The 24,196-nt window shown below is 43.4% G+C and overlaps 1 protein-coding gene across 3 annotated transcripts in view; it reads left to right on the top strand.

Annotated features, from left to right (window-relative positions):
- LOC136876518 (cytochrome P450 6j1) overlaps nt 1-22,214 on the top strand; it is a 72,385-nt gene extending 50,171 nt beyond the window's left edge. For all 3 annotated transcript variants that reach the window (XM_067150534.2, XM_068228460.1, XM_067150533.2), the window contains exons 5-6: nt 14,318-14,569; nt 21,285-22,214. In XM_067150534.2, the coding sequence (XP_067006635.2) occupies nt 14,318-14,569; nt 21,285-21,451 (419 nt within the window). In that variant the 3' untranslated portion in view covers nt 21,452-22,214. The remainder of the gene's footprint in view (nt 1-14,317; nt 14,570-21,284) is intronic.
- The last annotated feature ends 1,982 nt before the right edge of the window (nt 22,215-24,196 follow it).

The following is a 24,196-nucleotide window of genomic DNA, read 5'->3' as shown; positions in this document are numbered from 1 at the left end:
TGAACCCTTTAGTGGTTGTAGCCAAGAAGGATGGGAGTGTTCGTGTGTGCTTGGATGCCAGACAGATGAACAGACGCATTGCACCCGATCAACAACGACCTGAGACTACCGAAGACCTGATCCAACGTTTCGATGGTAGGAAATGGCTCACGGCGGTTGATTTAAGCTCTAGTTTCTGGCAAGTTCCCTTAAGGAAGGAAGATCGGCAGTTCACCGCATTTCTTTATAAGAATAAGTTATTTCAGTTCACACGCGTCCCTTTTGGCACAAAAACATCATCTGCCGCACTTATCAGGGCTTTAGACATTGTGTTGGGACATGAAACGGAGGATTTCACCACCAGTTATGTTGATGACCTGGTCGTTGCGTCGCATACATTCGAGGAACACATGAGACACTTAGGGATTGTTTTTCGTAAGTTGAGGGATGGAGGTTTCACCTTGAAATTGAATAAATCTACATTTTGTGCACAACACATAACATTTCTAGGTCACACTATCACGCAGCAGGGTGTAACTCCAGAACAGATGAAATTAGAACACATTTTCAACACCAGGACACCACGTAACGTCAAACAACTTCGGTCCTTTTTGGGAGTTTGCAATTATTTTAGGAGGTTTGTAATTAGATATTCATTTCTTGTAGAGCCATTTAGGGAACTCCTTAAGAGTAATGCTAGGTGGAACTGGGGTCCAGAGCATGATACAGCTTTCACACAACTTAAGTTAGGTTTTCGAGAAGCTGTCATGCTAAAATATCCTAGATCAGACCGTGCATACTTAGTTATGACTGATGCTAGCGATAAGGGGATTGCGGGGGTGTTATTTCAAGAGGATGATGAGGGTAACCTTGGGATTGTGTCTCTAGCTAGTAGGGGACTTAGTTTAGCTGAGAAGAGGTATACTGTTACCGAATTAGAGTTGCTTGCCATTGTGTACTCCTTGGGTAAATTTAGAACGTATGTGTTAGGAACTAAATTTAAGATTATGACGGATCACAATGCTCTGATTTTTATGCAGACGTGTAAGTTAACGTCTAATCGTATGTCTCGTTGGATCCTGGCCTTACAAGAGTACGACTTTGACATATCTCATGTCAAAGGGGCAGACAATGTCTTAGCAGATTTCTTGAGTAGAAACCCTCAGGTATCTCGTGAAGACATTGTCGCCGAACAGTCAGGAGGAATTTTAGTATGTACTGCTAAATTTTATGATCGTAAGGAGGAGAAGTTACGTTTGCGTAAGATTAATCTGGAACAGAGGAAGGATGTCGACCTCATTCAGATAATTGGTGAATTGGAGGCTAGTGAGCCTGATACACAGATTCAGAAAGGTAACACGTGGTACCGATTACAAGGTGATTTACTGGCTAAGAAGTGTCATAAAGATGTGTGGTGTGTGATAGTCCCCAAGTCTTTGACAGAAGACATTGTTTGGTTTTATCACAAGGAGTTGGGCCATTTCGGTCCGGACAAGGTTTTATGTGCTCTTCAGTACAATTTCATTTGGAAGAACATGGGAAGGGACGTTAGGAAAATTCTAGCGACTTGTGACTTGTGTCAGCGCTGCAAGCACCCCAACAGGCATTTAGAGGGTCCTAGACAGGTAGTTTTGACGCAGGCGCCTGGAGAGCTTGTATGCGTGGATCTGTATGGACCGTTAGTGTCTTCTCGGTATGGATACCAGTTTATATTTGTCGTATTAGATGCCTTCAGCAAATACGTCAAGTTGTATCCCCTGAGGAAAGCCACAGGGAGAGGGTGTGTCAATCAGATCATTGACAAGTATGTGCCTGAGTTTGGTAAGCCACTCAGGATACTATCAGACCATGGATCACAATTTTCCTCAAAAGTCTGGAGAACCAAATTGGCGGAAATTGGGATCCAGCATATTTATTCGTCGATACGATATCCGCAAGGGAATATGTCTGAAAGAGTCATGAGAGAACTCGGCAGGATGTTCAGGTCGTATGTGAGCGAGAAACACAGCTCATGGTTTAATCGCCTGGACGATATTGAGCGGTGGTTTAACGTCACTAAGCACGACAGTACTGGACATTCTCCGATTGAGGTTCAATTAGGTAGGAAGCCTACCAACGAACTCGCTAGAATACTAGGTTTAGCTACAGGAGAGGCGGTACCCAGGGATATCTGTATCCAGCTGGCTAGGGATAATTTAATTAAGGCAGGTAATAGGAGAATTCGCCAGCAAAAGGGGAAAGTACAGGACGAGTTTGAGGTGGGAGACGAGGTGCTTCTCAGAGTTCCTCATTTGTCGAATGCCGATCAGAAAACTATGCATAAGTTTTTTCATTTATATCAGGGTCCATATACTGTGGACAGTAGAATAGGCAAGTGTGCTTATAGGCTCCTAACCGCTGAAAATAAGGTCCTTGGGACATTTAATATCTATAGCCTTCGCAGATACAAGAGATAGGATCTACACCTTGGATGTATATATTATCAATTTTAATGTATGTGTACAGTAGCAAGAAGGGATTGTGTTCAATGCTATATGAAACAATCGGAGTTGTGTGTATATAGCCATACTATGATTATTATTATTATTATTGTTGTTTGGACAAATTGTATTTCGTGTGTGCGAATACAATGCAGTAGACGCAATGTATATATCATTATTGCAGTAAATTATGTGTTCAGTTATGCCATTATAAGGTTATGTATGAAGTTCCGTTTTATGGTGAATCATAATATGTGATATCATCGATTCACCAAGGGGGCGTTATGTGATAGTACATATATCACACCCCCGAATTATATGTAGAAGTTATAGATATTATTGTCAGTATTCGATTTATTATTATTATTATTATTATTATTATTATTATTATTATTATTATTATCAGTATTTATTTGTATACTTTGCCATTTATATGGGTAAGCTGGAAGATATCCACATATGTAGGTATGAGTAATTTGTTTTGCACGAGTGGGAAAACATTGCTTTAATAACTCTGGTAATTTCAATGAGTCATATGAATATCCCAGTGTCTTATGAGATGTATTTGTTGTGGTCGTCGGGAAGTTCGTATGAGTCATGTATATATCCCAGCCTGATGAGATGAGCTTGTTGTTGTACCAGGGAAAGTTTGGTGATTCATGAAAACTCCCGAGTGTTTGTTACTGTCTTGGGAGGAAGAAGTAGTTCAGGGCTTGGGCTTGAGAAGAGGACCACCCATGATTGGCTGGCAAGCACCAATCCAGACGTATCATCTGAGTGGAGGGGGATGTTGATGTCTATAAAGGTTGGTCATACGGCGGCAACTAGAGGATTGTATGAGACATTGTATGAGACATTGTAAGAGACATTGTAAGGGTGATTGTGGAGATGATGGTAAAGGAACGATAAGGAAGATAACTACAACTACAACTGACGCACTGTACGGGAAGGAAGTGGTGCTGAGACACGGTACTGGATTGACATGGCTGCAATGGACTGGACTTCAAACGTTCGTGGAGCGTAGTCGTGTTATGTTTGTGGAAAGTGGCTGATTGTGGAGAGTGCTTGCGCATTAAGTATTGTAGCACTTGTGGCGGCCTAGCATTATATGTTGGTGAAAGCTATCTCAGACTTTCCATAAATTTATATGTTGAGGATCGACAGACGTGTGTATATATCTTTACAACAAGTGTTAAAGTATGTGAACACAGTAGTACAAGGTACAGTATCTGTGTGATGTGATAACTGCCGATTATGAGAATCGGTAAGTCGAATTGATAGAGACAGTGAAGGGTATTTATCTTCATACATGTACATTGTTCATCGGACTATTTACAAATGGTAACTTAGTTCTCGCTTTCGTTTTCCCACGGTTTTCATTATTGTTGTTGTTGTAAATATGGAGTCTTCCAGCAATATTTTATGTGTGTATTATATGTATAATGTTGTATGTTGATGAGGTGCTCATGCACGGAATTTGTTCAGAATATAGTTAGCTATTTTAGAATCAGTGTTATTGATAAACCTAGGTGCAGTTCCTACCTAATTAGTCGTTTTCAGGAGGTTAGGTAAGGCCTGCAGCAGATGTACCAGTTCGCAGCATTATGTACACGCCCTGGGATATAAAGTCTATCATGCTCTTATCTAAATTCGAGGGATCCATTCTGGTGAACTCTGGCGCCCATACTACGGACATTTCGGTTAATTATGCTTATTAATTTTATTAAGTTTTTGAGTAATTTTATTTATATATTTTTATTCATCATTTATTTAGTATTATCATCAAAAGAAGTTACAATATATATTGATGTCGATTTGCAGCGATGAAGAAAGAGTGTGTCTGCTATTGTAAACAGTACTCCCCATATCGACTTTGACTGGCAGTAGGCATGGAGTCCTTTTCCAACTCTTGTGTAAATGGCATTAGTAAGGAGGGACCACATTGTAAAGAATTCCCTTCTCGATTTCACTTGCAGAAGGCAAGGGAGCATGCAATTTTGTTCAAGACTCCCCTACCCAATTGTGTTTGGCTGTGGGCAACGGTGTTCGCCATTATGAACAAATGTACCCATCTAAAATGTGATTGGCATTAGGCATAGTAGCCTGCTACTTTAATGGAAACTCACCAAATTGGTGTGACTGGCAGTAAGCTGGCTGGCATTAGGAAAAGGGGCCTGTCATTATAATGATAATAGCACAACTCAATTTTGATTGGCAGTAGGGAACTTGCCTGCCATTATAATAAAACTCCTCAACTATCATCTGTCTGGATGAACGAAAGGGGGCCTGCGATTATAACGAACACTTTCCAAATCGATTGTGTCCCCGCATTAGGCAATGGGGCCTGCCATTATAATGTAAACTTCCCAACTCCATTGTGAATGGCAGTAGGCAAGTGAGCCTGCCGTTATCATCACAACTCCGCAATTCAAACTTTACATTGGAAACAACGTATGGGGACCTCCCCATGCTGTTTCTCTGATAACGCTCGGACAAAGCACGAGCCAAAAATTAAATTGTGACAAAAATATTTATGAAAATTTCTTTTCTTTTTATCTACAAAATTCCCTCAGTTGAAGGTTGCCACAATAGACTAAGCGTAATGAAACAAATGCATTTTTAATTTTGGTTTACAATCATTTTGTTGATTGAATTATTTTAATGCCGGCCCCGTGGTGTAGGGGTAGCATGCCTGCCTTTTACCCGGAGGCCCTGGGTTCGATTCCCGGCCAGGTCAGTTGATCTGAGGGCTGGTTCGAGGTCCACTCAGCCTACGTGATTACAAATGAGGAGCCATCTGACGGTGAGATGGCAACCTGGTCTAGAAAGCCAAGAATAATGGCTGAGAGGTTTCTTCGTGCTGACCACACGACACCTTGTAATCTGCAGGCCTTCGCGCTGAGCAGCGGATGCTTGGTAGGCCATAGCTATTGGGGGCTGTTGCACCATGTGGTTTGGTTTTAAATTATTCTAATAACGTCTTTAAACTAAACGAATTATAACACGTAGTAATGATTTCTCAGTAATGAAATGGAACATCGTAAAGCTAACAAAGACATGCGTAGTTTGTAGTTCCGGAACCTCCAAATAAAACTGCTTCCAAAAATTCACACTGAATCATTAATTCTATCTCTTTAATTTCAGTCCATAATTATCTTTATAATAATATATGGTCGGTACTGAAATAAAGATAACAAACTGATTTAACAAGAGAAATTAATAACAAATAAGTTTATAAGCTTGATTAATTCACAACGGGGGACACGTGAGAGCTCCCATTTCCATTACACAAAACTTAATTCGGAACACTTGTATTTGTTATCATTTTGTTAGGCTCTAGCCTTGATAAAGTCCCCTAGCAGAGGGAATATGGAATTTTGCATTGTTCAAAAGAAGAAGCCACAGCTTCTAGAATAAATTTATCTAGAGGAGAATAGAACCCTCAAATTAGAGTTTAATTTCGGAAGGGTCTTGGATCCTGAACAACAATGCACATTTGACACGTTACAATGCCCTCATAGGCCTCTAATTTACATTAGATTAATGAATTTACAGAAATGACTTACGCCTTCAGCTCTTAAAAGCTTGAACAACTTTCACACTCGCTACTCTTATTTCGTAGGGGACCACACCAGAAAAGCGGATCGAAATATCCAGGAAATATAGGAGCCGAAGCCCATACTACTGTACACAGCCAAGAAAGAAGAACACAAAGGGGAATGGAAAAGGCCGAGAACCAAAATGGAGGCTGAATCCACTCAGGCACTCCAAGATAAGGGCTTATGATAGATGTTTGTGAAATTAATAACTGGTTCGATAGAAGGCAATTCGGTTTTAGGAAAGGTTATTCCACTGAAGCTCAACTTGTAGGATTCCAGCAAGATATAGCAGATATCTTGGATTCTGGAGGTCAAATGGACTGTATCGCGATTGACCTGTCTAAAGCATTTGATAGGGTGGATCATGGGAGACTACTGGCAAAAATGAGTGCAATTGGACTAGACAAAAGAGTGACTGAATGGGTTGCTATATTTCTAGAAAATAGATCTCAAAGAATTAGAGTAGGTGAAGCTTTATCTGACCATGTAATAATTATGTTTTCTTATATATATAAATGATATGAGTAAAGGAGTGGAATCGGAGGTAAGGCTTTTTGCGAATGATGTTATTCTCTATAGAGTGATAAATAAGTTACAAGATTGTGAGCAACTGCAACGTGACCTCGAAAATGTTGTGAGATGGACAACAGGCAATGGTATGTTGATAAACGGGGTTAAAAGTCAGGTTGTGAGTTTCACAAATAGGAAAAGTCCTCTCAGTTTTAATTACTGCGTTGATGGGGGTGAAAGTTCCTTTTGGGGATCATTGTAAGTATCTAGGTGTTAATATAAGGAAAGATCTTCACTGGGGTAATCACATAAATGGGATTGTAAATAAAGGGTACAGATCTCTGCACATGGTTATGAGGGTGTTTAGGGGTTGTAGTAAGGATGTAAAGGAGAGTGCATATAAGTCTCTGGTAAGACCCCAACTATAGTATGGTTCCAGTGTATGGGACCCTCACCAGGATTACCTGATTCAAGAACTGGAAAAAATCCAAAGAAAAGCAGCTCGATTTGTTCTGGGTGATTTCCGACAAAAGAGTAGCGTTACAAAAATGTTGCAATGTTTGGTTTGGGAAGAATTGAGAGAAAGAAAAAGAGCTGCTCGACTAAGTGGTATGTTCCGAGCTGTCAGCGGAGAGATGGCGTGGAATGACATTAGTAGACGAATAAGTTTGAATGGCGTTTATAAAAGTAGGAAAGATCACAATATGAAGATAAAGTTGGAATTCAAGAGGACAAACTGGGGCAAATATTCATTTATAGGAAGGGGAGTTAGGGATTGGAATAACTTACCAAGGGAGATGTTCAATAAATTTCCAATTTCTTTGAAATCATTTCGGAAAAGGCTAGGAAAGCAACAGATAGGGAATCTGCCACCTGGGCGTCTGCCCTAAATGCAGATCAGTATTGATTGATTGATTGATTGATTGATTGATTGATTGATTGATTGATTGATTGATTGATTGATTGATTGATTGATTGAACCTAACAGGGCCAGGGCTATGCTCCAGGACACTGCCCTTGAGACGGTAGAAGTGGGATCCCTCGCTGAATCCAGGGGGAATATCAACCCTGGAAGGTAAACGGATTAGGAAAGAAAGAAAGAAAGAAAGAAAGAAAGAAAGAAAGAAAGAAAGAAAGAAAGAAAGAAATAATAGCTAGTATACAAATTACTATTTTATTCTTCATCCTTGGTAATCTAACTAACGTGTTTATTCTTAGAAGTGAAATAGTTATGAACTATTGAATATAATACTCCAAGTACACTTAAAATAAATAATTAAGAGATACAGACTTCTTGAGAACCAAAGATGTCACAGCAATATAAGTATCGATTAAAACACCCTCCGGAATGAAATATATGCTCCTTTTCTGTAGCCTATTCGGTTTACTTTAGTTCTATGTACAATCGATTTCAACTAGTTTATATCCTTTATCTCCCAGACGACCAACATATCTCCGTTTACACTGTTATCTACTCTGATTAAGTTATTGGCAATAAATAAACTATGGTATGGCACAGAGTTTAGAATATATTTTGAATCTCGTGAAAATTGCTGTGTCACTCTCGGCTGCGCATCGGGCGTAAATTTTTGTACTTGACGTTAAAATATTATTTTAATCTACACGTGGTGTCCTGGTTAAGCCGAGCAACCCAGTCGAAGGTTGGGTAACCAATCCCAGCGTGAAGTTGGGTCGGTGAACCGATCTGTGCTGAGAGATTCAAGACGTACAACATTGAGAGTTAAACCTTCAACCCCATTCAGGATGGGGCAGGAAGGTCATCGGATTCTAGAGAAACTGCACCTTCATGCATTCCACCATTACAAGCTCCACACAGACAAATTGAAGAACAAGAGAAACTTCACCTACCTAGCTACTGTAAACATCAAATCCCTTCTTAAAGTGGGTAAGCTAAAACAGACACTTGAGGTGCTAGGCAACTACATCAAGATAGCAGCGCTCCAAGAGACCCGGTTTCCAGACGAAGATGCCATTGAGCCAGAAGCTTATAGATTTATAAGGGCATACCAGGTGAAAGAGTGCTGAGTACAGTACCACACCTAGGCACAGGTTTTACAGTACATCGCAGGATGGTCGATCATATTTTAGTTTCACTTCACCTAATGGAAGAACTTCCTTACTGTCATTCCTTTCTCGCAGCAGAACATACACCATACTGACCTTCCACGCACCCACAAATGACACCACGCGGAAAGACCTGGAAATAGTTGAACACTTCTTGGACTCCCTAAACGGAATACTATACAAGATTCCACCCCATTATTCCACCATACTTATCGGTGACTTTAATGAGCAAGTTGACAAAGAACGAAAATACCGAAGGATAGTAGGCCTTTAAGCAGCGCACAAGAGAACAAACAAGAATGGAGAACGTCTCAGAGAACTCTGTGATAAGTAAAACTTGGTCTTAAATACAACAGCCTTTAAACGCCCTCTAGGAAGGCCAAGACCTGGAAGAGCCCAAGCTACTGTATAATATGCTAGGCGAATTTCAGATTGATCATGTGGCTATAGACAGACAATATAATAGAGAGATACCAAACGTCAAAGTATTGCGAGGAGAAAACATAGACTCTGATCATTACCTTTCACTTGTCAAGGCTAATTTTCAACCGTTGAGAAAAGTAGTAAAACCCCAAGGAGCTGTAGAATACTGAGGTTCAACACTCTGCGACTACGTGATAAAAATTGCACCTTTCAAGATTCATTCAGGAAGAAGACACAGAAAGAAGGTTGGCCAGCCTTGCAGATAGCTATTCTGAATGCCGCCAATGACACTATTCCCACTACGTCCAACAAAGGAAAGCACCTTTGGTAGACAACGGAATGGGACAAGGCAATGAAAGAAAGGCGTAGAGCCTGAATCAGATGGAACCGCAACAGGAATGAAGCCAACTATGAGGCCTTCATCTCTCAAAGAAAGGCAACTGCAAAGACCGTACGCAGAGCCAAGAGAAATTACCTACTAACCCTGCTGCAACAAGCGGAGGAAGACTTCCAGAAAAAATAACTCTAGAGACCTGTGCAAGGGACTCAAGAAAGAGGTGACCCAGAATACTGTCCTTACCTTACTTCTTTGTCGGCAGGACAGGAAGATTCAACTGAACAACAGAGACTGCACCAATATTCTTGCAGATAATTTCCAGAAGCTCCTCAACAAAGAAAAACCTAGTGAAAGACTAATCTTCCATGAAACTTCAATATGAACCCTGATTATCAACCAACTGTTAGGAAAGAAGTAGAAGATATAATCACGAACCTAAAGAATAACAGGGCCTCAGGTGAAGATGGTATTGTGGCAGAGATGTGAAAATACGCAGACGAACAATCCCTGCAGAGCATCCACCAGATCTTAAAATATATATGGAAAACAGAGACCTAACTGTCAGGATGGACGTCTGCTGTGATACATCCACTTCACAAGAAGGGAAGTAAGATGGACCTCAATAATTACATAGGTATCTCTTTGTTACGAGTCACCTACAAGATTCTTTCTGCAGCCCTGCTAGTTTGAGTCACCAGTCAACTAGACTCTCAGTTAGGTGAATATCAGGCTGACTTCCATGCTAATAGATCTTGCTCAGAGCAAATACAAAATCTCAAGGCCATTCTCATCTATAAGAGTCGAAGAGGATCCCTGGGTAGTTGTCTTTTTAGATTTCCAGAAAGAATACTACTCGATTGACAGAGAGACACTTTTCCTCACCCTGTGGGAACTTGACCTTGATGAGAAGACCTTCAAAATTAGTCCACGCTACCTTGAAGGCCACTACTTCTATGGTCAAGTTCAGAGGTGCTGAGAACTTCTCCCTCAGGACAGGAGTTAGGCAAGGAGATGAACTCTGTTGCCTTCTATTCAACTGCATCCGAGAGAATATCATAAGGGAATGGAAGGCAATATTACAATGAGGAGCAGGACTGAAGCTAGGGTACAAGAAAAACAACCTTAACGTCTCATGTCTTGCCTTTACCGACGACCTCACCATAATGTACTAACTAACAGTACAGAGGAAACTACCCACCACCTGCAGAACCTTCGTACTATAGTGGCTAGGTCTGGCTTGAAGATCAACATCAGGAAGACTGAATTCATGACCAATATCAATGAAGCCCCTTCCATAATACCACTAGAAGATACCACCATCGGAAAGGTGCCGGCCGTCAAGTAGCTAGGAGAATGGATCTCTGAAAACGAGAGTGAGAACCTAGCCTTAGACACCAGGTGCACCAAGTTTGAGAGGGCTTATCACTCCTACAGAAGCATCTACACATAAAAGTACCTCAAACTCAGGCACTATGATGCGATAGTAAAATCATCTGTTCTCTACACCTCTGAGTGTCTCGTGATGACTAGGAAAGGCCCTCTCTGAAAACTAGAACTCAAAGAAAGGAAGATTCTGAGGAGAATACTGGGACCCGTAAGAGAAGAGGGAGGCACCTACAGAATTCGGCACAACGATGAGCTTTACAAACATCGGAATTACATTGTTACTTGTATAAGGAAAAGGGGCTTGGTCTTCTATGGGCACCTAACCCGCATGAACCTCTGCAGATTTACCAACAGGATCTTCGCTGTGGCATCCAGGAACAAGTGGATCTCTTCGGCCAAGTCAGATCTGGATCAACTGGGGATCCCACATGAGTCCATACATGACCGCCTACAGTTTCGGCAAGCCATCCAGCGGGGATTTTTTTCCAACGTCGCTTACTAGTACGAAGAAAACAGGAACCAGCAGACCTATGTGGATGGAGGAAAGAAAACTGGCTCACAGAGAGAAAATGAAGGAATACTGGAATAGGAGAAAACAGAAGGCCCAAGTGACGAGAAGATACGAGCCCCGTGGTCCTCAGTAGGCCCAAACTACAACGAAGAAGAAGAAGGACTCGAGGTGTAACCACAGCATTCGGTCGCCAGAGAGCTTCAGGGGCTTCTCCTCGTCCGAAGTATCTCGAAGGGCTGGCCCAGCTGGAAAAAACATGCCGGAATATTCCCAGCAGTTCAGTGTGGGCTCACTTTTGCTAGCGATTCAGCTGCCTCTGTGGATCAGTAGCAGAGTGTCAGTCCTCGGATCCCAAGATAGCGGCTCCAAACCCGGCAGAGGTAGTCAGATTTTTGAAGGGCAGAGAAGAGTCCATTCGACACTCCATGACGTACGATGTCGGCTTATAAAATATCTCTGGTAGCACATCTGGTGCTCACCCGACAAAATTGATTAAAATCTCAGCCATAGACGCGCAAGAGAGATTCGGTTTACTCTGCCCTCTAGTAGGTCCAGAGTAAAACGGAGTGTCAAAATTCACAAGCAGACAGCCAGATGGCGTCAAATGAAAATATTTGCACATGGTAGCAAAAGCCATACGATTATTATTATTAGTACTATTATTATTGCTAGTGATTCAGTCAGCGAAGACAGTGCTGTGAGGTGTGGGTACTGCTGTGTATTACTGCATCAGCGTGCTACAGTGCCGACCAAGTGCTGTCTCTGAACTGACAACGAAGGTGGAACAGTGCAGCTGAGCGACGTAGGACTGTGAAGAACGAAGGCTAACTTGTAGGTGTGAATTTAAGATTGCGCGCGCACAAACTGTGAGCCGTGCAGCCTCTAATAGTTGTACAGTGAATTTAATTGTGAACTGCCCCACGTTGCAAGTGACAGTTGCAGAAGTGAGAGAGAGAGCGCTAACTAGAGTGACTGTGTGCCTCTGTAATTGTACAGCAATTAGTGTTATTTAATTATTCTTAGAGTAAACGGTACGAGTCGTGTATTTATATGTTTACCACCCCGCCATCACGATACAATACAAGTGTGGATCAAAAAATAACCGGACGTAATTCGCTGCGAGCGTCGCTCTTGTAATTCGTGCTTCTCTCTCAAGGTGAGTGTTAAGTAAGCACTTCTGAGTCAGTATGCCAAGCAGCGTGGTTTGACGGTTGTAGCGAGCCCCTGTGGCAGTTTCGTGCGACGTGTTTTTCGACCTCTTCGATTTATGTGATTTTGTGGAAGGCGAACCAAGTCCTCTTCTTGAGTGTTTTGAGGCGGTTGTGCGAGAGCGTTCGGTTGAAACGTCCCGATTTATGGCAGAGTAGGGATTGATTCCTCCACTATGACAATGCTCCAGCTCACACAGCTATTTCTGTGCATAATATTTTGGGGAAACACCACATGCCACCGCTACCTTACCCACCCTACTCACCATATCTCGCACCTTGTAATTTCCTTTTTGCTTCCCCGGATGAAAAGGCAGCTGAAAGGGAAACGTTTTGCTGACACTCCGGAGGTGAAAAGAGAATCGAAGGCGGTGATGCAAGGTAACCAAAAGGACGATTAAAGAGGTTTTTCGCGCAGTAGAAAAAAAAGCTTGAACAAGTGTATTAGTGTTAATGGATGTACACTGAAGAAAATGGAAATTGCAACAACCAGAAGGAGTGGTGCTACGTTACTGCAATTGAACATGCAGGACGAGTGTTCGGTTATGATTCGATGATTACACTTTCAGGTTCCCCTGACCGCAAGTTTGGACAACAATCAATACAGGATGTGCCCACCACGCGCTGCAATACATTGATGAATTCGTCGAGGCATGGAGTCAATAAGGCCCTGGATCGCTTCCTGAGGAATTGTGGACCATGCTTGCTGCACTGCACGGGTCAGTTGTTCCAGAGTTGTGGGTGGCTGAGGACGGTTGGCCAGTTGTCGACCCATCATGTCCCACACATGCTCAATAGGACTGAGGTCCGGGGATCTGGCGGGCCATTCTAAGGTTGTGATGTCGTGGAGAGCTTTTCTGGAGATGCGTGAATTGTGAACCCGGGCATTGTCCTGCTAAAACATCCCATTAGCATTGTTTGCCATCATAGGGACAACCACTGGACTGAGTACCCTATCAACGTACTGTCGAGCAGTCATAGTGCCCTCAACAAGCACTAATTGTGATTTCACATTAAAGCCAATAGCTCCCCAGACCATAATGCTTGGTGTTGGCCCTGTGTCCCTCTCGACAATAAGATCTGGGCGGCCCCTCTCTTCGGTACGTCAGCGCACACGATTCCGGTGATCACTGCGGGCAAGACAGAAGCGCGATTCATCACTAAAGACGACCCTATGCCGTTCGTCGACCCACGTCGATCTTTCTCGACACCAGGCCAATCTTACACGTCGCTATTGTGGGGTCAATGGAACACCTTCTGCAGGGACACGGTCTCGTAAGCCAGCTGCACGCAGGCGATTACCAACTGTTTGTTGCATAACGTGGGGTGCCACAGCTGCTCGAATTTGCGCTGCTGTTGCATGGTGTTCCATCCGGGCCATCCGAATGATGCGGCTACGCTACACCAGAGTCCGTATACTGGAGTTGAATCCTCCGCGACCAATCACGTGGGGAGACCTGTAGCAACAATCCAATGGGTCTGAAACTTTGATGACATCGTTCCATATCTTGAAAATCAACACAAACGACCAATGCCTTCATGGTGTTGCAATTTCCATTTTCTTAAGTGTATTTCGAAGGCGACTAACGTTGTAACTCGACAAAATAAATTCTGTATTTTTGGAAAATGGTGTCCAGTTATTTTGGTCCCTCTTCGTATTAGCAGTTTACAAGCCTATTTCAGCCATCGTCAAAACATCTAGAAAAATACCAAGGAATACAAGTTGGGAGTCAGAATGTTAACGTTAATGTAGTTTCACAATCAGGAACCAATCTAACCACAACAATGTGTTATTTCAGAGACGCTACGGATGTACCCGGTTCTACCATTCCTGGACCGTAAACTGTTGCAGCCTTACACTCTACCTGGCACCAACATCACCCTGGACAAGGATGATGCCGTTGTAGTTTCCCTCACTGGGATCCATTACAACCCTCAATATTATCCAGATCCTAAACGCTTCGATCCTGAACGCTTCACCGAGGAAAACAAGCGATCGAGACCTAACTACACCTACATGCCCTTCGGTGAGGGGCCCAGGAATTGCATAGGTAAGTTTGATTTGATTGTTGAGAAAATACAAGTAAGGCCACCTCCGCACAGGCCATGAAGGCTCTTGGGGGAATGGGAGGTACAGGCCTCCATTATCTATAACTCCGACACTATAGTCCTCAACATGTAAACGTAGTCACTAACGGAACAACCTTACTCTTTATCTCCTATTAATACTAAAGGTAGTGATTTATCATTTTTTTAACTGTTAGGTTCGATTCATGGCTAAATTGTTAGTGTGCTGGCCTTTGGTCTCAGGGGTCCCGGGTTCGATTCCCGGCAGGGTCGGGAATTTTAACCATCATTGGTTAATTTCTTTGGCAGGGACGCTGGGTGTATGTGTCACTTCATCTTCATTTCATCCTCATCACAACACGCAGGTTGCCTACGGGAGTCAAATCGAAACATCTGTATTTGACGAGCTGAACTTGTCCTCGGACTCTCCCAGCACTAAAAGCCATACGCCATTTCATTTTCAACGTCGCTAATCGTACAGTTTAGGGATCCTACTTGTCGATACGACGTCTTACAGTCACCGTTCATCTCGCATGTTGGCACTACGTATGGTCGTAATATTGAAAAACACGTTCTGAGAGTTCTTAGAGGAAGGTCCGATTAACTGCCTGCCTGGATGGGGAGAAGGGAGTAGGAGGTATGGTTGCCATGGAAACGTGGGTGGACCCATTGCGGTTACCATGGAGATAAGCCTGCTGGCCGACTCGTGTTGCTTGGAATTGCCAAACCTCTCCCTTCTGAGTTATATACAACAAGACACGGTGTTCTGAAGCAACGAACAAGTGATCCGGAAGTGAAGGCAAGGATAAAGGAATGCAGGAATGTGACAACACCATGCAATGGCACTACAGTTGGCCTTCCCTCCAGCTGTATTTGTCAAAACGCTTCTTTTTTTTTTTTTTTTTGCTTTACGTCGCACCGACACAGATAGGTCTTATGGCGACGATGGGACAGGAAATGGCTAGGAGTGGGAAGGAAGCGGCCGTGGCCTTAATTAAGGTACAGCCCCAGCATTTGCCTGGTGTGAAAATGGGAAACCACGGAAAACCATTTTCAGGGCTGCCGATAGTGGGGTTCGAACCTACTATCTCCCGAATACTGGACACTGGCCGCAATTAAGCGACTGCAGCTATCGAGCTTGGTAAAACGCTTCTTTTAATATTATGGGTATAGTCATATTTTTTTTTTCCGTAACTTGCGAGAGTGTACGTACTGCCATTGCCGTGTTGTGAAAATCACTACTGTTACATTTGCGAGAAAAGGTAAAGCATGTTTTCTTTTCGCGTGGGATTGTAAATCTATTTGTATAATACCAGATGAGTAGAATTGTATGCTCGAGTAATGGATGTGAAATGACGAACGCAGCATTTCATTAATACGGTCTTATTTCGTCCAATTCTTCCGTTAATTTTTATTTGTTTTATTTTTTCTTTAGAATTCGCTTTACGTCGCACCGACACAGATAGGTCTTATAACGAAGATGGGACATGAAAGGCCTAGGAGTGGGAAGGAAGCGGCCATGGCCTCAATTAAGGTACTGCCTCAGCATTTGCCGGGTGTGAAAATGGGAAACCACGAAGATACATCTTCAGGGTTGTCGACAGTGGGGTTCTAACCCACTCTCACCCGAATGTAAGCTCACGGCTGGGCGCACCTAACCGCACGGCCAACTCGTCTTACTTCCTTTTGAAGAGAGGTGAAAACATTCACGCTAAAGAAAGGAAAGAAAGTAAGTAAGTTCTAGAACTTTAAAAATCACCCAACACAGAACACAACACACACCCGCTGTCACTAGGAGCGCCCAGCCACCACCACCATCTACAACAGCGAGCGTCGCTCGCCTACCACGCCAGCCACCTTCCAGCCAAGAACGGACAGCCTGCCAGCCAACCACAGGGTAGGACCAGCCAATCACGAGTCACCAGGAGCAGGCCGACATTACAGCAGAAGCAAAAGAAGAAAGCAATTTGTCAGGCCCTTAGTGAGGTCTTGGTTCGAGCCTTGTCACGGTGATATCCGGCAAAACTATACCTGACTCGACCATACCCACTAAGTGAGCACCAATAATTCAAACGGTCCTCAAGGAGTTTGACCAGTACTACCAGTGCTTCACCTTACCCACCATACACCCACACCAACATACCATGAACCAATCACAAACTTGGCAAACTTAATTAGCTGCCAACTTATAAACCTGGCAAGCAGAAGTCCAATCCTACCTAGAGTCGTCATTCGACCCCCTACAACAACCCATACCACTACCACAAATACCCCAATCAAGGCCCAGTCCACTCCGTTACAACTCTCGATCCTACTCCCCCACCTCCCCACAATACTCCTTCCCCCTCCAACCACTCATCGATTCAACGCCGCAAGAAGCAGATGACTGCAGCGGCTCATAAGAAGAAGAAAAAGAAGACAACGATGAAGAGGAAGTTGACTATACAGCCTTTCTCTTCTGTGTTCGTGGGCACGCCACCTTCCCAGCCTGAGCCAAATGTAAGGTGCTAAACTTCAATTTTACAAATCCAGACCCGGTACCCATGCCCCAGGAAAACCATTTTTAGCATCCTTATGCCAATCTTAACAAAGCACATAGCTGCCATCGAAGAATCACATAATAACCTGCTATTGGTTACTTCCCGCTGTAATAACTCTATCGGTTACATTCTTGATTCACTTGAAAATACAAACATCCCTACTCCAGTTATCATCAACCCATTTAACTACAACGTTAATCAGCAAATCATTCTTCCACCCAAAACCACAAACCAAGAAACTAAAACCCTATCCACCCCCACATTTCAAATCAAACCCCCATCAGCGAAAGCTGAAATCCAAACAGAAGAAAATAACTAAGCCAACAAGAAAGCCAAGAAAACCAAGGATACCAGCAGCCCAACTACCACGACTAGAAGAAAATTGAAAATAAAAGAAACTAAACTAACCCACCCCACCCAACCATTAGCTCCACTGCACAAAAAAATCCTTCTGCCAAACAGCAAGAATCTCAAACTACTCCTGTTACCAATGATCAATCTGAACAAACCTCCCTCTCAGCCTACGAAACCCATACCCAAACCAAACCCATTCCTCCCCCACTCCCACCCGCACCATCAGCAAACAAGTCAACCCAATCAAACACTACCAGCACCACTGCCCGTAAGTCACAGAACTAAACAAAGAAAAGCCCACCCAAAAAGCAAAACCAAGCACAACAACAGACCAAAAACCCCAAACCGCCCCTTCTTTCCGCACCACATCTCAAAACTAACCCTCAAACTCGCCCGCCACATCCCTCAGTCACAATACTCTGCTGTAACTGCCTTAAGCTAACCCATCCCGTTGCCAGATGTAAAACTAAGACCCGCTGCAATAGGTGTGGTGGTCCTCACCACCACCCTGAATGCAAGGTGCCACGGGACCAGGCGACCTGTGCGAATTCCTACGGCAACCAGGCAGCATAGTTTTCTGGTTGCCCATATTATAAGAAGGCAATTAAACAAAAAAGTCCGCAACAACGCACATCTAAAACCATCCACATAATCAAACACCCAGGAACCCCTCCCCCTAGAATAACAACATGGCCAACAACAATCTCCTACTCCTCATCCTCAGTTTCCTCAACACCAACTTCAACCCAATTCAGGGCCCCCTCAGTGGATCGAGTAACCGAGACCCTGAAAAACCTAATCAGAACCCCCTCCCCCCGCAATCAATCCCAGCTAAGAATCCCAAGAACAACCAAGTTCTTACTTCCTTAAACCACGCATACGGCCTTCTTAAATAAAATTCAAACACTTACTGTGCAAGCTCAAGCACTGGTTTTTGGAGACGAGGCGGTGCAACCCTACATGCTGCCCATACACGATGCTATTTCTCTACATTTTAACACCCACAGACACTTATAATTATATATTCTTAATAATAATAATAAGTTGCGACAATAAATACGATGAGCGTTGCAAATTTCCGAAAGCAACGTTCAGCAACGCAAACCCTGCACGACTGATAATGCAGGGCAAACCACATCCCATTAGCAATGTTCGCCATCATAGGGACAACCACTGGATTGAGTACCCTATCAACGTACTGTCGAGCAGTCATAGTGCCCTCAACAAGCACTAATTGTGATTTCACATTAAAGCCAATAGCTCCCCAGACCATTATGCTTGGTGTTGGCCCTGTGTGCCTCTCGACAATAAGATCTTGGCGGCCCCTCTCCCCGGTACGTCGGCGCACACGATTCCGGCGATCACTGCGGACAAGGTAGAAGCGCAATTCATCCCTAAAGACGACCCTATGCCATTCGTCGACCCACTTCGATCTTTCTCGACACCAGGCCAGCTTTACACGTCACTGTTGTGGGGTCAATGGAACACCTTCTGCAGGGACACGGGCTCGAAAGCCAGCTGCACGTAGGCGATTACCAACTGTTTGTTGTGTAATGTGGGGTGCCACAGCTGCTCGAATTTGCGCTGCTGTTGCATGGGGTTCCATCCGGGCCATCTGAATGATGCGGCGATCCTCTCTCATAGTTGTCTGTCGCGCTGGGCCTGTGCCAGATCTACGAGTGTGGGTACCTTCATTTGACCACTGCTGCCATACACGTTGTCCCGTAGATGCCTGTCGGCCAACACGTGCAGCGACAGTCCTTAGCGACAATCCAGCCTCACACAGCCCCATTATCCGAGCCCTCTCAAACGGCGACAGTTGTTGATAGCGTGCTCTTCTCTGTCGTCGAGGCATGTTTGACGGGGAACACTTCACTGCACAGGCTGCAAGTCAACTACGCTACACCAGAGTCCGTATACTGGAGTTGATTCCTCCACGACCAATCACGTGGGGAGACCTGTAGCAACAATCCAATGGGTCTGAAACTGTGATCGTTTACATACCTACATGGCATCGTTCCATATGTTGAAAATCAACGCAAACGACCAATGCCTTCATGGTCTTGCAATTTCCATTTCCTTAAGTGTAACAACATGTCAGGTACAAAAGTAATCTTGAAACAAGACTAGGAAAGTCCAAGATTAGTGATTTTTACAAATTCTGGGCTTCAAGGCCTTAGTTTTACAATTTTACAAATGGAAGAATTATTATTTAGTTAAGGGAAGAAATCCTCTAATTCAAGTGCACTTACTCCCTAAATCACAATATCTAGCCTCCCAGAGGCACACTTTACAGTTAGAAAACTTTGAAAACGAGCTAATAGGCTCTCAGTTTTTCCAAGCCTACACAAGGCAACATTACATCGACTTACAATCCCTTGCCTCTCAAGGCATAACTTACAATTTGAAAATAATTTTATACGGGGGTATTCAATAACTGGCCCAAACACAAAAGGAATGGAGGCGTACACTGCGCTCCAAGATAATGAAAACCTAAAAACCTACAGGGCTCTATGCCGAGGAAACAGGGGCTATTCCCGAACTACTGAGGGGACTCCCCTAGAAATAACTTTAACACATTAGAGAAGGAAAAACAGTTACAAAACCTAGTCACCTCAAACCAAGATGAAGGGGAGCTCGAGAAGGTAATTCACTCTCTATCCCCGGTTTATAATTAATAATTTTATGAAGCCAAAAGAGAAGTTACATTTTAGAAAAGTAGGTTACATAGTAAAGATTCGGACCTTTCCCTCGGATTAAACTGCGGAGGTAGCAAGAAAGAATGATATATGTGGCCATTACCTTATAGATGTTCTGCCATTACCGAAAGGGTCTACTACAGGGCTTGCACGTTACACTACAGATTTGGAACGCTGAACTTCTTCGTCGATTGGTCTTAATGTTCCGCCTTGCTCTTGGAGAACTGTAAGGAGTGGCCCGCGAAGTTTCCCTTCAAAATTAAAGTCGCTTTTGTGGGCATTATAGCATCAAATATTGCCTTCAGGTACACTATCAGATGAGCGCGAATTGAATCAACGAACGCTTCTGCTTTCTCCATGATTTCTCATCTGCCATTTTGATTCACCGTCGTAAATTTCTTAATCCTGCGTAAAACGATGCGAAAATGTTTTCCAACCGCTTCACCCATGACAAGTAAACAGTGAAGTTGGAGTGATCGAAACCTGCGCTATCAGTAGCCTCAGATGTCCTGCTCCGAAGATTTTAGTCATGAACGATGAGGTTTTAGTGTCGAGGGTCCTGAAACGATTTATCACTCTCTTCCGAGGCATATCACAGCTGGTTCTTTAAGTCGCTTGAACTTGGTGGACAGTCGAGGACGTCCTGAGCCCAGTTTCCGTGTGTTCGTGCCCTCACTGGTCTACGGATGCCAACACACCCCACCAGTTTGGTCAGAATGGACTGGGTGACGCGCAGTTCGTTGATACGACCATCAACCCTCACACATTCCAATAACGTGTCCTCTTTCAAATACTGCTAAAAGGACGAAGCATCTTCAATTGAATCGTACAGGCATGTCGAGAGATAGACGAGCTTTCTACAACCAGAAACAGCGTTCCACTACATACGAAACCTCTGCGAGCGTTTACATAGACCAGGGATGGTGGCAAGACATTTCAACTAATCACGTCACTACGCTAATCATTTCACTATCAACTTCAGGTGTGACTGCATGCCGAATTTTGCAGCAAAACAACAGATCCTTGGTGCGATATTTATTTTTCATTTTTATTTATTTATTTATCTATTTTATTTATTTCAAATGCCAGTGTTGTGTTTCTTGCAGGTATGCGAATGGGATTAATGCAGGCGAAAGTAGGATTGGTACACCTGCTCTCTAACTTTGAGGTGTCTCCGTGTAAGGACACAGTCGTACCCATTGAACTAGACCCAAAGGCTGTTCTGCTCTCGGCTAAGGGGAGTCTACCATTATCCATCCGCCACATCAACTGAACGAGATGTCGGAGATATCTAAATAAGAATGTAAATAATTTTGTATGTCGTATTGAATGTATAATCCTATTGCTGTAAATCAAAGTAGATTTAATTGTTTGTATCAATTGTTTTCCCATTGTTGTTTGAATCAACGTGAAGAGAAATCTATATTCCTACTCCTGTTCCAGAATTCCTCATACTGTATATGGCATTTCTTTAAGAAAATGTGATGAAATTTTTAGAGGAAGTACAAGTGGGCAACCAAATTATCTCGGCATCAATCACACAAGAAAGATGAATAGGTCTGACACTTCAAAAATGAAGGTATCGACAAAAGAAACGGAATGACCACAGGAGTTATCTATGTGTGAACTGGGAGCAGGGGAGTACAGAAGCTGCGTGCGCGCGCTATCTTGTGATGACGTCAATGATATGATAAAGCACAAGCACCGCCGACTCGATCCTCTGATACTGCCTTCTCTATGCTACTAGTTTAACACAGGAACGCGCAAATCAATGGCGCAAATACTAATATTTCTTCAAGTCGCCGTTAGAGTGCAGGCGTAGACGCACAATCTTCGCGGGCAGTGTGGGTGTAGCTTTGTGTTATTGATACATGCATGTGTGCGAAAAGCTTAGTTATTTCGTACAATGAGTAAACTTGGCTATTTATTTATGTTTGTACAAGTGATATTTTGTATCGAACTGTAAAAAATGAATTAATCGAGTTATGCTTATAGCATTTTGTAAAGTTATTTAAAAGTGTACTTGTTTTCTTCCATTTGTGTAAGTTATATTATTTGTAAACCAAACTTCAGATTCCACCCGCCCCCCACCCCTCCTTGAAATATTAATCTATTGTGTACCTTTTTGAAAATCTCGGCAAGGTGGTTCGCAGCCAGAAGAGGTACACCGTATAGAAGGGAATTAAGAGAAAAATGGCTGTCGGCTATATCTAGGCAAGGTCCTAATAAAGGAAGTAGTTGGATATCCTCAGATTACTCTCGCATTTTTTCTACGCCTTATTTCAGACGGTGATTAAAGTCGTAGAGAATAGTGGATTCTTTGTGATAAGAATTGTGACGGATAATCGCGAAGCCAAAGCCTTCATGTTTAGATCTTTTGAACAACCTCAGATATCCAAATGATAATGTCCCCATCAATGTGGAAACATAAAATCAAGTCCTAATTTCCGGGCAGAGAGGATGGAGTGTGACATTTGCGTCAGCAAAATCTCACTGCCTAGAGCTTCGACACCAATAAATGGAACTGGTAATGCATCAGGGCAGCGGAGGACTTCGATACCCAAAACGTTGTTTTGTTGCTCTGATGAAGCACCTGCAGGAGTTTGTTGAAGCGGCTGTGACGTGCTGTCTGAAGTCCTTCAAACTTACGAGCGTGATACGAGGACTTGCTACTTTTTCCTTTTCAGAATATGTTCTGTTATAGTGTGAGGTCAAAGAAAGTCAGAAAACTGTTAGAGATATTATGCTAACAGTAGTATAATAGGGGGATTCGGCGGCCTCCTCCTCCTACCGCGGCGCGGGAAATTTGAATTCTGGCGGGAAATTTGAATTTTTGGCGGGAGATTTGAATTTTGGCGCGAGATTTGAATTTGTAAACAAACCCACGTGCTTTTTGACAGCTGTCATCGACAACAACGCATCGCTAACCTCACTGCTGCCATCTTGACGGGCCTAAACCTCAGTGGTACCAACTTAACCTAACTAGCGCGAGGTAAACAAAGCCACGTGCTTTTTGACAGACAACAACGCATCGCTAACCTCAGTACTGCCATCTTGACGGGCCTAAACCTCAGTAGTGCCAACTTAACCTAACTAGCGCGAGGTAAACAAAGCCACGTGCTTTTTGACAGCCACGTGCTTTTTTGACAGTTGTCACTTAACCTAACTAGCGCGAGGTAAACAAAGCCACGTGTTTTTTGACAGCCACGTGCTTTTTGACAGACAACAACGCATCGCTAACCTCAGTACTGCCATCTTGACGGACCTAAACCTTAGTGTTACCAACATAACCTAACTAGCGCGAGATAAACAAATCCACGTGTTTTTTGACAGCCACGTGCTTTTTTGACAGCTGTCATCCGCCATCTTTAAACTACAGAGCACTGTGCTGCCCTCTATATCGCAGTAGCTGCAAAATTCGTCACCTGTCATCGGCAGTGCTGCCATCTTGACGGGTCTAAACCTTAGTGCTACAAACTTAACCTAACTAGCGCGAGGTAAACAAAGCCACGTGTTTTTTGACAGCTGTCATCCACCATATTTAATCTATAGAGCACAGTGCTGCCCTCTTTAGCTACTTACCTTTGAAATGTGGTGGCGGATAATTTGAAAAATGCTTTTTGACAGCAGCCATCTTTGTGCACCGTGCTGCCCTCTTTAGCTAGATACCTGTGGTGGCAGGCAATTCCACATGACAGCAGCCATCTTTAATCAAGAGAGCACTGTGCTGCCATCTTTAGCTAGATACCTTTGAAATGTGGTGGCGGTAAATTGAAAAATTTCACGTGCTCTTGTTTAGAAACAAACTCACGTGCTTTTTTTTTGACAGCTACCATCCGCCATCTTTAATCAACAGAGCATAGTGCTGTCCTCTATGTGGTGGCGGCAAATTCCACGTGCTCTTGTTTGGAAACAAAGCCATGTGCTTTTTTTGACAGCTGTCATCCGCCATCTTTAATCAACATAGCACTGTGCTGCTATCATGCGGGCAATTTCGTCAGCTGTCATCCGCCATCTT

The sequence above is a fragment of the Anabrus simplex genome, chromosome 6 (genome assembly GCF_040414725.1).
Source record: "Anabrus simplex isolate iqAnaSimp1 chromosome 6, ASM4041472v1, whole genome shotgun sequence".
In the NCBI taxonomy this organism is placed as follows: Eukaryota; Metazoa; Arthropoda; class Insecta; order Orthoptera; family Tettigoniidae; genus Anabrus; species Anabrus simplex.
Note: the sequence above shows the minus strand (reverse complement) of the source record. Positions and strands in the feature narration are given on the sequence as shown.